Here is a 13,216-nt window from a genome sequence, read left to right on the forward strand (position 1 = left end):
AGTGAATCCTGTTCTCTCGCAATAGTCAGTGTAATAGTGCTGGATGTCTGGTTCTGCCATCCCAAAGACAGCCTGAGAAATGGGAACCTGTGCTAGCTCTTCCTGAACATCCCCATGATTATCCTCCATCATCTTACAAAGAAAATTCTCCTTTGCTATTTAAAGACACAAGAACTACTGACCTGGTAGGAGTTTGTTTCTCATACAAGCTCACACGTCAGTGTATGCCTATGAATATAGCAGGAACTACAAGTTTGCCTTCCACTGTCCAATTAAATATAACAGTAATTATCATATGCTTCCTGTTTCTGTCTTAAAATATGAATGTCTTACTGCACCTGTTTGTCCAATGCATTGCACAGAAGTACAGGTTATATTGTTTCTACATATCGGAAAATTAACTCACTGTACAGTTGGTTTTGTGTTGGTCTGATGTCTCTTAAATATTCCCCGGTGAGAGTTGATTAAAAAGAAAGGTTATCACATGTGAAAATGTAACTTTAAACAACATTCTAGGTTTCTGAGGCAAAACCTCTCTAGACATGGTAACAGAGCCATGCTTCCAAAAAACACTTCAAGAAACACTTCATATTTTCAGTAAAAAAAGAGATTTTTTAATTAATGCACTCTGCTCTTGCTCTGATGATCCCACTTCATAAGCTTTCAAGTTATGGGTGTGTGTCTCTCCATAAAGCGAGAACACAAAACAGTATTGTATGTGAGTTCACCAGTATGGTAAGCATAAGTTTGCCTGGGGTATAACAAAGGAAATTCTTGAACACACCAATAAACGCTTGGCAGTGCAGCTTGCAGGGATAAAATGTATAAACTCCTTTAAGACTGGGACAGGGAGATGTAACAGAAGCTCTAAAACAGTGCAAGTTCCCCTGAGTCGGCATTTTTCTGTACTTGACCCCTTCCCGGAAGGGAAAAACAAAAACTCAAATTCAGCATCTGCTATCAGAATTCTCTGAATTGTTAAACACAACAGCGATCTACCTAACACATGAAAATAGAGAATTAGGGTTCAAGTCCTATGACCTGACAGAGCAAGAATGTAGAAATTGTGCTTAAAGTCCATTGCTCATTGTTTTGACTTTATAGGTTAGCTGATACCTTCTAAAGAAAAATATTAAGAAATACCATCCCCAAACTTGCCTACTTTTAAGAATCTACAGAGCTGCTGCTACATTATAACTGTAGTTATCATTTTATTATTACCTCATTTTCTACAAAGTATTTTCCAGCTCTAATAACAAAATTCCTTTTAAAGAGAAATTGCAATGACAACTTTCATGCAGAAGCCCAGTATAATGTTTATTGGTTACTGTCGTTTCACGTTGGCTCTTGAGAAGTTGATTGTGGATTGATTGTAGGTCCCAGAATGCACTGCTTTGGTGGCAACAGCAGGGTCATTTTCATTTGATTTTATCTACAGAGAAGAAGACAATGTGATATAATCTTTCAAAAGAAAATCGCTGCTTTGCAATTTGTCACTCAGAGAGGTAATAATGGAGAAAGTGTGCTAGGAGCTAGAAAAAATGATTATTGCTCCCTCCCTCTACTGCAGCTTAGCCTTTAGTCCTCTCTATTACAAAAGCTTTCTCCCTTATGACAGAGAAACAAATAGCCTGCCGCACTCTATTGCTGTTACTAATCCCTGGATGAGGTTCACTGTGCGGGAGGTTTAAAGGAATAATACAATGAAATGTGGACAAGCTAACTCCACCCTCCCACCATTGCTGGTTTGTCCCTGTCCTCATATTAATTAGCGCTAAGAACAGACACATTTTCTGTGAGGTGCAACTGGGGCTTTACGTCCATCTATTGGGAAATCATTTCTCAAACTAGCTGATCTCATTGTTCATACAAATATGCACACAAAACCAGCCTGGATTTTGTCATGCTTACTGCCCCTCACTATCCCCCTGACCCATATTAATCAATTCCCACGCTGTAGAAGACATTTCGGCTGCAATTGGCATACAGCAGCGTCATGTCTGAATTGTGCTTGCTGAAAGTCTTACCCTGTTCTTTTACTTTTTCCCGAAGCGTTTCTTCTGCTTGTTAAAGAGTGAGGTGGTGTCACACCTAGTCCTTCTCCCCAGCTGCCTTATCCCACCCATACGTTGCACCACACTGATCCTTGCTAGGTTCTTCTGAGAGACAGTTGTATTCACTAAGCCAACAGAAAACTAAGCCAGTGTCCTGGTTTGAGAGACACAGGACTAATTTCTCTTCTAATACTTGGGAAAACTGCACTTTTAGAAGACTCCAGTGTCTGAATTTGTGAAAATATTTACTTTACAGCCAGCTATGGTGTGTGGGTTTCAAGGCCTCAGTGTTTTTGAGCTCTCCAGGTGCAGGGATGAGGAGGAGCGAGACCCGGGCACTTGACCCAAGCTGGCCAACAGGATTATTTCATACCATGAACGTCACACTCACTATAAATTAGAAAGTTTGCTGTGAAGTTCTCTCTCTCCCTTGATGGCTGCCATCCTGAGAACTTCGTGCCCTGGTGCTGGACTCCTGAGGCCTTCCCTTCCTCCTGAAGCTGTAGCGCTCACAGTGTCCGACATTTGCTGTCCACTGCTGGGAGTGCACAGCTTCCTACTGATATAATTGGCTGAGTATAATCTTTGCATATTCTGTATTGGTGTTGGGATCAATATCAGTTCTTTAGTGCTGTTAATGTTAATTATCTAATCTTATTCTATTAAATCTGTTTATAATTCGGCTCCCAGGTTTCCTTGTTTTTCCCGATTTCCCTTTCCCAGGTGGGGAGGGATCATTGGGTGAGAGAATCATTGTCTAAATGACAACAAATTGTTATGGGTCTCTCAAACCATAAAACCCAGAAAAAGGAAGCTAAATGTTTTCTGCTGTTTTAGCAAGTAAATTAGCTCACAGAAAGACCTGCTGAGCACCAGGGTGCATACACGTGAGGGAGTGTTAATTATCAGGCTACGTGCTGTGGAGAGGAGGGAAGGAGATATGACGAGTGTTATTTCCCTGTTAGCAGCATGCAGCCTTACAGTAGCTCAACCACCCATTAGACCACTGCTGGCATTGACTGCAGCACCTCTGCTGCATGAAGAGAGCTGTTGTCCTTGCAAAACTGACCCATCAGCTTAATCCGAACAGCACAATTGGGAGAGAGTTACCGCCTGTAACACAGGGATCCTAGAAATTTTCATTTTTCACATCAAGCTGCTTTTGGGTTTGGTTTTGTTTGTTGTTTTTTTTTTTTTTTTTTTCTGTAAATTTGCAAGCCAAATGTTTATGCTTGCTTTGTACTCCTGGTGGTGACTGAACTCAGGTTTTCTATGGGCCTTCATACGCATATCTCAGTCTAGCAGTAAAACTCCATTTGCTTCTCTCAACTGGGCTTTTAAAATGAGGCTCCAGTCAGAAAGAGGTACTCCATTACCCGGGCTGCCCCCTATTTTCATCAAATTTAAAGATACCAAGACAACTCTGCTTCTGAGAGGGCTTCTCTCAGACAAGCCCATCCCAAGCTAGAAGGCCTGCTGCACTCATTTTCTTGAAGTTTCAGAGAAGCATTAAATAATTTTCACTAATCAAAAGAGACAGTTACCTGCAAGAGTCAAAACTGGGGAATGAGCCTACTATTTTTGTTCGATGGATGTTGCTGAGACCACGTCTGTGTATGGTACTCTCTTAACAGGAACAGGCTGACAGACCTGCAATAAAATATTTCAAATCTTTTACTAGTATTTGACTTCCCCTTGCACCTTCTAATTGGACACAATGAAAATAGCAGTCCTATGATAACCGAGCTTTGTATGTTATGCATCTCAACATGTTCATCAAACCTCTCACTTGAAAACATCCCTTACGCTGGGATTAAACAGTTCAGTTCTCAGCTTTCATAAGGAGCTGGGTGGCTCAATCTGTTCAGCACTGTAACAAAGCAATTCGAAACCTAATTTTTTAAAGAAGCAACTGACTGTGTTCCACCTCATTGTATTGATGCTTCTCCCCTCCGTAGTCTAAACAGATCTTGGAGTGGGAAAACCACAGACATTATGGCACATAAATGATTAGGATATGCTAAAAAATGATCACAAATCAATTAATCTGGTTGTTTCTGTATATTTTTTTAATCTTGGTTCAGCTACTTCAGGATATCCCAGGAGAGAACAGGTACAGAGAACACACAACTAAGCTGCTCTCCAGAACGACTGACTCACTGCATGTTCAAGCTATAAGGTTGTTCTTTGTTGAAGTAATCACATTTTCCAGTGATGCTCTTAATACTGGTAAAAGAGGTTAATGAACATCAGAAAAAAAAACCAAAGAGAATCCTGCCTTGCATGGGTATCTACCATCCACCATCATGGCTGCCGGCTACAAGAGGCTGAGTTGGTTGAAAAATCACTTCTGAAGACAGTTTGCAATTGATGTTTTGGTTAAGGGAAAGTTCTCGCTAGCTTTGGTGGGAAATCGAAACCACCACGTTCACTAAAGTGTTTCAGAATTCTATAATTATCAAATTTCTCTTAAATTTTAGTTTAATTTTGACACTTATCTTCTTCTAACATGGGTTATAAGGCTTTAGCTGAGATGCCAGTATCTGGAGTCACTAAAACTCTGCTATGCTTGAGGAAGCACCTAACTAACCTTTAGTAACTGCAGCATGTTCTCTTACATGAAAAGGAAAGCCCCGAGTTTTGCTGGTGTAATGTCAGTACAAATCTAGTTTCAATAGCTAGTTTCTATTACCATTGCATGGCATTTATTTTGCATTAAAAGCCAAAGGGATCAACATTGCACAGCAATGAAAGTGCTACAATAATAAGCATCCCTCATTAACAAAGTGCCAACTACCTTCAATGTCCAGTGGACTAAATAGACTCAAGCACATACAAATTTGTGCATGATACATATCTCACTGAAGATAGATCCAAAGGACTAGGATTTCTAAAAGGAACTTTGCAAAGAGAACCTATCTAGAGTAAAAATGCAGAATGAATCTACTGTAGGTGAGAGGTTCTCACTGTGAGACAATCTTATCTGCAGCTGGCCATGGAATTGCATGACCTTTGGAGCAATTGTTTCAGTTCAGTTAAATGTTCAGTGGAAAGGGAAGATCTTTTCTCCAGACAAATTCACAGTTAGGACTACTGGTTCACTTCTCTACTAAATCTGGGAAGTCCAGGAACAGATTGTTTTCTTTGCCCTTCCTTTCACCCAGAAATATTAACCTTCATTCACACTGAGAAGTTGAATAGAATATATAAAATTTGTGAACAGATTTAAATGAGGAATCTGGTTTCAAAATAAAAAGCAAAGTAGAAACAGCATAGTTAGATGCTAACATAATGGAAATGAAGATATCTCTAGTTTATCTAATTTATACTGACTCGTACTGGTACCAAAAAAAAAGTGTTCCTTTATGTTTGGAAAACCCAAAAATGCAATCATCTGTTTTCTGTTCTTAGTTTCCTATGCTCATCAGGGGACTTCCCTGCCTATACACTGTATTATGTGAATCGACTTGCAGACAGCTCACCAGCTCCTGTGAAAGTGTGGTCTTTGGAGGAAAGCCTCACTCAGCCACTTTTACATGCCTTTCTCACTCCATCAAGACAACAGCAGGAAGAAATACACAGAATTATCTTGGAAGCATTTCAAAGGGCCATATCTCACATGGATGCTAGTCTGATTCAACTTGTAGATCCTGCAATGAATCCCACTGATTCAGGTTGTGATTTTCAAATATACTTAGTCTGGGTGCTTTTGAAAATCTTACCCACAATAAGTAACCCTAAGGACTCACAAACATTCTTCATAAAAGCTTGCATGCTAAAAATGTACTGAAAATTCAGTCTTCATGTATTTTGCAATATTTCTCTTTAAAAAAAATTTAGGATGAGCTTGAACAGAGCTATCTTGCTTGGTCCAGCAATATACTTTGCACATGTTCAACTTTTAACGCATTCTTGCTGGAACAGAGGCAAGTGTTCAATACAGGGTTTAGCTCCAAACGTCTGATCCATGAAAGAGTTAGAAAATTATTGATTTCTTCCTCAGTATAAGATTTCTTCCTGCATATGATGCTAAGTCTCTCTGATTTCAGTGAAATCAGTGATGAAATCTAGCAGTTATTCAGACTACCCATGAGCAAAACTCCGTCCACTTTTATTGCAGCTGGGATGTGTTTATTTTGAAAAGTACCCAAGCTTAGTCTACGAGCTGTACAGACTCCCCTAAGAGAAGGAACTAGGCTATGATATTTTTCTGTAAGATAAAGAACAATAAAAATTGAGTCCTTAGTTTCATTTCCTCCCACCTTGGCAGATTTTGATTAGTAAGGGAAATTACCATTGATTCCCCAAACCTCTCTTCCCAAGAGCTAGTTATCCTCATGTTGTACAAAGCATTATAGAGATTTATTAGTTTAATTAACCTGCTCCCGCTGCCTGACTCGTTTGTAGACATATGGAGGGAATGGTGGACGGGAAACATATTTGCCTTCTCCTGCTATGACATTGAAAACTCCACCTTCATAAACCACTTTGCCTCTTGAAACTGTCGCAACTGGGACTCCATGGCAGACCATTCCCTCAAATATATTGAAGTTGTTGGCCTGGTGGTGTGTCTTTGCAGATATTGTCCTGTGTTCACAAAACAAAACAACACAACACATAAAATGACTACGATCCTTGCATCTTGCTTCATTATAAAATTTTGAGAAAATGATAAATGAAGAATATTTAGCAGCATTATTAAAATACAACACTGTACAGTACATCATGGAACAGCTGTAAAAATAGGATAGAACATTAACATTTCATTGAACAGTAATTGCATTTCAAAAGAATGAAGAGGGAATCGAAAGGACAGAACTTTGCAGCCCTGAAACGCAAAATTTTCCACTAGAAAGAGATTAGTGGAAAAAAAAAATCAGGTTGTAATATTTTATTTGGATAACATGATTTCATTCTGCCTTGTCAAGCAAATATCTATGCACGGTAAGGTCAGAAAAAGCTCTGACCTTTTAGCTAGAATGACTTGCAATTTCAAGTTTGAAAAGTATGGCTGCAACGTTTCACAGATTGAGATGAATAACACAAAGACTATTTAATTGGAAAAGTCAGTAGATGACAATGAATTTTGGTAACTCATAATGTGAGTTGGATTGATCCAGTGACTGGCAGCCCAAATATCTTGATGCTGCTAAATAATAGTGACAACATCAGACTTCTACATACCTTTCCTCAGAGGGTATTAAGCAAATTATAATTTCAGACCTCAACAGTACTCGTTTCAGCTACAGTATTATTGCTCATTTATGCATAGACCTCATTCTTTATGATCACCATTTTTCTAGCCAATTTCCCCAACCCTAACTGGCTACATTAAAGGCAAAGTCAATGCTAGAGCTGACATTAGCATCTGGAAGTGCAGGCTGTGTATACTTCCTTTATTATCTATTTTCCCTACTGAGCTACTTGCTATCTACCGTAACTAAAATGGGTCACAAGATTTTGAATTTTAGTTAATTATTTTATTAACTTCCTGTTTCCAATCTACAGATATTTTTAAAAAATTATTTGGACAGTTTATTTTTATTTTCATCTATAATTTCTGAAAGGAAGGAAGCTTCATGCTTTTGGCTAGCAGTTAGAATTTTCCAGAATGGGTGCTCACACAATCAAAAACTTATCATCCGTATACAGCATTAACATTATTCCAGAGACTACATCTTTTGCAAAAGAATTATCAAAGTAAAAATCAATATGAAAAATTAATAGATTAAAATATTGATCTATTTTGAGAAGAATTTTCTAAAACTTTAGTTAACATCTGTATCAAAATAAGAAAACTACTACAACACCTCTGTTTTGAAGTATAGCCATTTTCAAAAGTACATGTGAAATACTTCAAATGATTACTTATACAGAGGAAAAAAGAATTTGTGGAAGGATATTTCCTTTTCCTTTCATATTGTTCTGCTGAACTAAGAAAAATTGGTTCTTCTAAGGGCTACATTTAAATTTTGGTGGCAACTGACTTTTCAAAGGCTGTATATATAGAAATGCTCTCTATGGCCAATGCCTATAGGAGTAAAACCTTTTCCTTATTCGTCACCCCTTGGACAGAAAACTTAGGCATGCCTGCTCGCCAGTATCAGCATCATCTTGTACATTCACAGGGGAAAGAGCGAGCAATAGAAGTCAGACTTCTCTTTTATTCGCTGGTCCTATGAATACTGTTGAGTAACTTTATCCATGAGTGTTAGAATAGCCCTACAAGGAGTTTGTGAACACATTCCCCTAGCTTATTGTATTACCCTTATGGGTCCAATTGCTAGAACAGTAAGTAAGAACAACTGTAACATAATTATCTTTAGCATTCTCTGGATATACATCATATGTATTTGCACAATAGCACTGGGACACAAAAAGGAAAATGGAAAAGGTAATTTGAGCAAACAAACAGAAAAATAAGCAAGATCCTTCAGCTCAACATGTGACCTGTTTAAATGTGCTACAGCAGGATCACTAGAGGTAAACACAGCTCAGAGGTAAGTATGTCCTTCATAAAAAGATACAAAATGAATGGAAGTTAGCACATTTAAAAGAAGCATCCATTTGTACAGATAAACCTTGCAATATGACAAAACACATTTCCCAGAGCTTGTCTCAACAACAAACCTGTACAGAACTCATTTACAACTCTTCTGTAGAAACAAGCCTCAGACCACACTGTCCTTTCTGAAGGTGAAGTGCATTGTCCCTGATGGAGATCACCAAAATTTGTCTGTGATTTAACCCTTTGACGTTACCAATGGCAGTGAAAGTTTCAGTTAGCAAGTGAGCTAGCAATTAAAACAGAAGTAGACGGGATGCTTGGGTCTGAAGCTCGCAACTCACTGACCTTATGCGACAGACTGTTTACTGCTGTATCAGCCATTTCAGTAGCAGGCAGAGGGACTCTTAACAAAATTCCAATGTTTGCTCGGAACGTCTGAACGCTATTGACCACTCTGATAATGGCAAGAACAGCAGTAACCTACTTGTTTTCCAAGAAACCAAGACTGCCACTGTAGTGTAAGTATAACGTAACAGCTGTCTCCAGCATCCTATGGGATACCTGACATAAGGGATTACCCAACATGAGACAGCAGATTCCGACTCCAGGCTTTAAAAACCTGTATTGGATTTTTTTTTATAAAATTTGTAAAACTCTCTAATTCTGGTTGTAAATTCCAGTGGCTTTTGTTCCAAGCAACCCTTTCTCAAACAGAGACTGAGATTGGAATGACTACTTCAATATTTAAAAAAACATTTTCCTCTACAAAGACGATACTTCAAAGACAACAGGTCCTGTTTGTTATTAATTACATCGGTGTTTCCACATAATTCCTTGAGCTGCTTCTGATACACCTGTCTTGCAAAAAGGTTTTAGGCTATCAATATAACAAGTAATACTCCTGTTGTACCAAAGAGGAAGACATGTTTCTGAAATTGTCTTTTTTTCAATCTGGTGCTTCCGTCCTACTAATTTACAGTCAAAACCCAATTATTTTAGTCTGAGAGCAATCATCAGATTTTCTCAGACTGTGTGAGGATTCGGTGACTAGTAAGCCGGTATTTATTTATGCTCTATGTGAGAAAGGGCTTTACACCACTCCTAGATTATTATATCTAAATAAACTACAGAATTAAGTTTAAAATTTAGAAAAGAGTATCAGATTAGACTAATGCAGTAGGCAGTAAGGTGAAATACAAAACTGTACAGGTGGTGAGCTCAAAAGTTATGCCCTGCAATTTTGTTAAGGAGTCAGAGGTGCCAGTTTTCATTTCAAGTCAAACACAACCCAGGAGAAACATAAACATGTCTACAACTCAGTCAGAGTCCCAAATACTAAATGGTCAGTTACAGTCAGGCAGGAGGGGGAGCTGGATGAAGGGAAACTACTATGTGACCCTGCTCTGGCAGGGGGGTTGGATGATCTCCAGAGGTCCCTTCCAACCCTGATTGTTCTGTGATTCTGTGATTCTGTGATTAAACATTAGAGTGATCTTCTACCCCTCATAATGCATCAGAGATGAAGCTACATCAGCCCAGTGAAGGTGGATCTGTTGGACTGGAGTGAGCTCTAGAACCTGAACTTTGACTGCTGTGAGGATTATCACTTTAATTTTCAAGGTGGGCATAAGAAAATGAAGAATTTAATTACTTTCAATGGAAACTGGATGCATACCTCACACAGTTTTCTTTAAAAATTCCACGGACAGGAATATGATGAAATTCTGTAGTCGACTTCCCTTAGGCAAGAATAGCTGCTCAACGTCTCAGTAAAGGGAGGACACCTATTTTATAATTACTTAATTAACTAATTTAAAACATAGTAATAAAGACAGCTAAAATGACCCGAGTCCATTGTTGAAGAGAAAACAACTGCTTGGTTGACAGCTGCCATAGAAAACCAACTTATGTAAGAGTGAGTATTTGAGCTGTAAGCAACTTCTCTCAGTGCTTACAGTGCAGTATCTCTAAGCTTTTCGGAGCTGGGGGTAGGTGAGAAATGCCAGTTTGCTGCGGATAGTATCAGCCTTTGCAAGCTGCCTCTTCACATCACTCTCAGATGCCTTTGAACTCTCCATATTGTTAAAGTTCTTTTCCAAAAATCTAGAAAAAAATAAATAGACTGTTCACTTTTCTTTGCTGTCCTGAGCCACCACTAATTTATAATGATAATAAGTTGAACTTTGTTAATGTTAAAGAGTCAGTTTTATTAAAAAGAAAAGCAAAGGAGGGGAAAAGAAGAAAGGGAAAGTGTTAAGATCTATGTGCAAAACTGCTAGCTATAAGCCTACAATGTGGGTTAAAACCCGCATGGTCTCCGTTAAATTAAAGAATCGCAACAACAGCACATGCAAATATATGCAGGGAACTATTTGTAAAATTGTATTCCTAGACTCTTAAAGTATTTTAAAATAAGCATTTTGTTTGAGTAGCTGTATGAAGTGAGGAGAATTGTGGATAAAATAATAGATGCAAGAAGAGGTAGGAAGTTAATGTTTGGGGGGTCCGAGTCAACGTGACTTATCTAAGGGATGAGATCTTTATTTCATGCAATCATAACTCCTAAAATTCATCATTTTAAGATGGATAGAGAATGACAACAAAATTATTTTTCTGATTATGAAATGAGTAACTCATTTGTCAAAAGTACCATCAGTCTGGTCCTATCAGTCATTCCAAACTGATATGGGATGGAAGTGAAAATTGTCAAACTGCATAATGGGCAGGAGGGAAACAGTAATAAGAAGCTAAGCTTGCAGAAATGCATAAAAAGAGAGGAAAATAAAAATTAGTGCGTTCAATGACTTAAGAATATCTGAAGTGATTACTAGAGAGAAAAAGGCAAGATTATATAAGGAGAAAATAAGATTTAATTTTTTTTTGGTAATATTTCTAAGATTCAGTTCTCTGAAGAGAGCAGCTGACATTTTGTGAGGCAGCAAGTTACTAAGGAAACGTACATCATGCTCTCTCAGAGAGGCTTATTTTTTACAGTTCACAGAACCACAGTCATTGAGGTTGGAAAGCATCTCTGGAGCTCATCTATTCCAAGCCCTCTGCTGTGATCAGGGTCAGTCAAATTAGCTTTCTCAGGGCTGTGTCCAGTCGGGTTTTAAGTACCTTCAAAGACGGAGAATTCACAATCTCTTTGGGCAACCTGTGCCAGTGTTTGATCACGCTCACGGCAAAAAAAAAGTTATTTCTTATGTTCAGATGGAATTTACTGTATTTTAATGTATGCCTTTTGTTTCTTTCTCCATGTCCCCTTAATTTGCGATAAAAACCCTTTGACAGGAAGTCTGATGGTGGTGAATTAGTGTCCATTCATGCATGCACGCGCTTGCACTTGTGCAAAAGAATGCGGGGCTATTGAAAATGCCAGAATATGCTTGTCCTATGCATACCTATTTGTATGCCACATTATTTCATTTTGCCTCATTGTGTATAGATGCAGTTATCCATATACTCAGTATTCAAAATTATGCTCATTCATCAAAAGAGTAAGACAGTTGCAGCGTTATTTATTCTAATCATCTGCTAACATCTCGGTTTCTTCCTCTTTCACGTTACAAAAGATTACAGGCAGTTGCTTGGCAAAGAGTGCTTAAATGTTGTAACTTGTCCCCGCTTAAGCCTCTGAAGCTGAAGACTTGACTACAAATGAGACAGACAGAGGCTGCAGATTTTGGTTCTAACAAATGCAAAAGATTTATGTATGAACATATCTACACACAAACAAAGGCATTGAGGGAACATACGCCAGCAGACTGGGGCGCTCTGACTTCTTGCTGATTTGCATCCAGTGACTGTTTCCTCTAAAATGCATAAACAACACTGGAAATAAGGGCTAGAAACCACATCTTCCCTCGCCCTGTCATAACAGGTAGATTACAAATGTGCCCTTTTCCTCCCTCTCCTCCTCACCTCAGGGCTCCTGCCTTCCCCGCTGATCAGGGACGCTGCTCCAGCAGTCGTGCGCTTGGGGCTGCAGCCATCACTGCTGCGCCCAGGGTTGAGCCCACCTCCATGAGCACGCGCTGGGCCTGCCACAGAGGGCAACTCCAGCAGACCCCAAGGAGGATGGGGTGAGAGACTGCTACCTGCACAGCCGGCTCTGCCTCTGCATTCTGAAGTAGCTAACTTTTAGGCTATATTTAGTGAGTGGAAAATAAAATGGTGGGTGAGACTTCCCAGACTGCATGCTCCTATAATGAAGTGGCTGGACTTAGAAAGTTAAACTCCATTTGAGAGGGGATTTTTATCCCTACAGGTGTTTGATCTTGCCTTTAGGTCCTGATCCAGGGCTTATTTGCAAGGCTCCGACAGGCTACAGTGAGTTTATTGAGCCCTAATATCTGTCAGGAGCTGAATGTCTCTTAGGAGATCTTTAGCACCTTCTGCCCCTATTTTACAAGGGATGCTGAGCACTTTCCATGGTCTGAATTGGGTACTGCAGTATTTAGATTCCTTGCTGAGCATTTCTGAAAACAAGCCCAAGAGATTTTGTATTCTTGCTTGCTTTCAAATAGCTAAAGGCATCAGCTATAGAGGACACTGACTTGCTGACAGGTGACATTCCCTTTTCCTTGCTTACTCTGCCCTCTCCTTCTGGAACAGTCTTTACACTTGCTTTTGTTTCACAGACTTGAGGCTG

General features: G+C 39.1%; 1 protein-coding gene across 1 annotated transcript in view; it reads right to left on the reverse strand.

Annotated features, from left to right (window-relative positions):
• Window positions 1–1,332: 1,332 nt before the first annotated feature.
• Window positions 1,333–13,216, reverse strand: part of DPYS (dihydropyrimidinase) — a gene marked incomplete at its 5' end in the record, with an annotated part of 33,319 nt that continues 21,435 nt past the window's right edge. The window contains 3 exons of the mRNA XM_082479942.1: window positions 1,333–1,432; window positions 3,599–3,704; window positions 6,434–6,641. Of these exons, the coding sequence (XP_082336068.1) occupies window positions 3,630–3,704; window positions 6,434–6,641 (283 nt within the window). The 3' untranslated portion in view covers window positions 1,333–1,432; window positions 3,599–3,629. The remainder of the gene's footprint in view (window positions 1,433–3,598; window positions 3,705–6,433; window positions 6,642–13,216) is intronic.

Source organism: Vanellus vanellus (genome assembly GCF_965231255.1).
Source record: "Vanellus vanellus genome assembly, chromosome: 2".
Lineage (NCBI taxonomy): Eukaryota > Metazoa > Chordata > Aves > Charadriiformes > Charadriidae > Vanellus > Vanellus vanellus.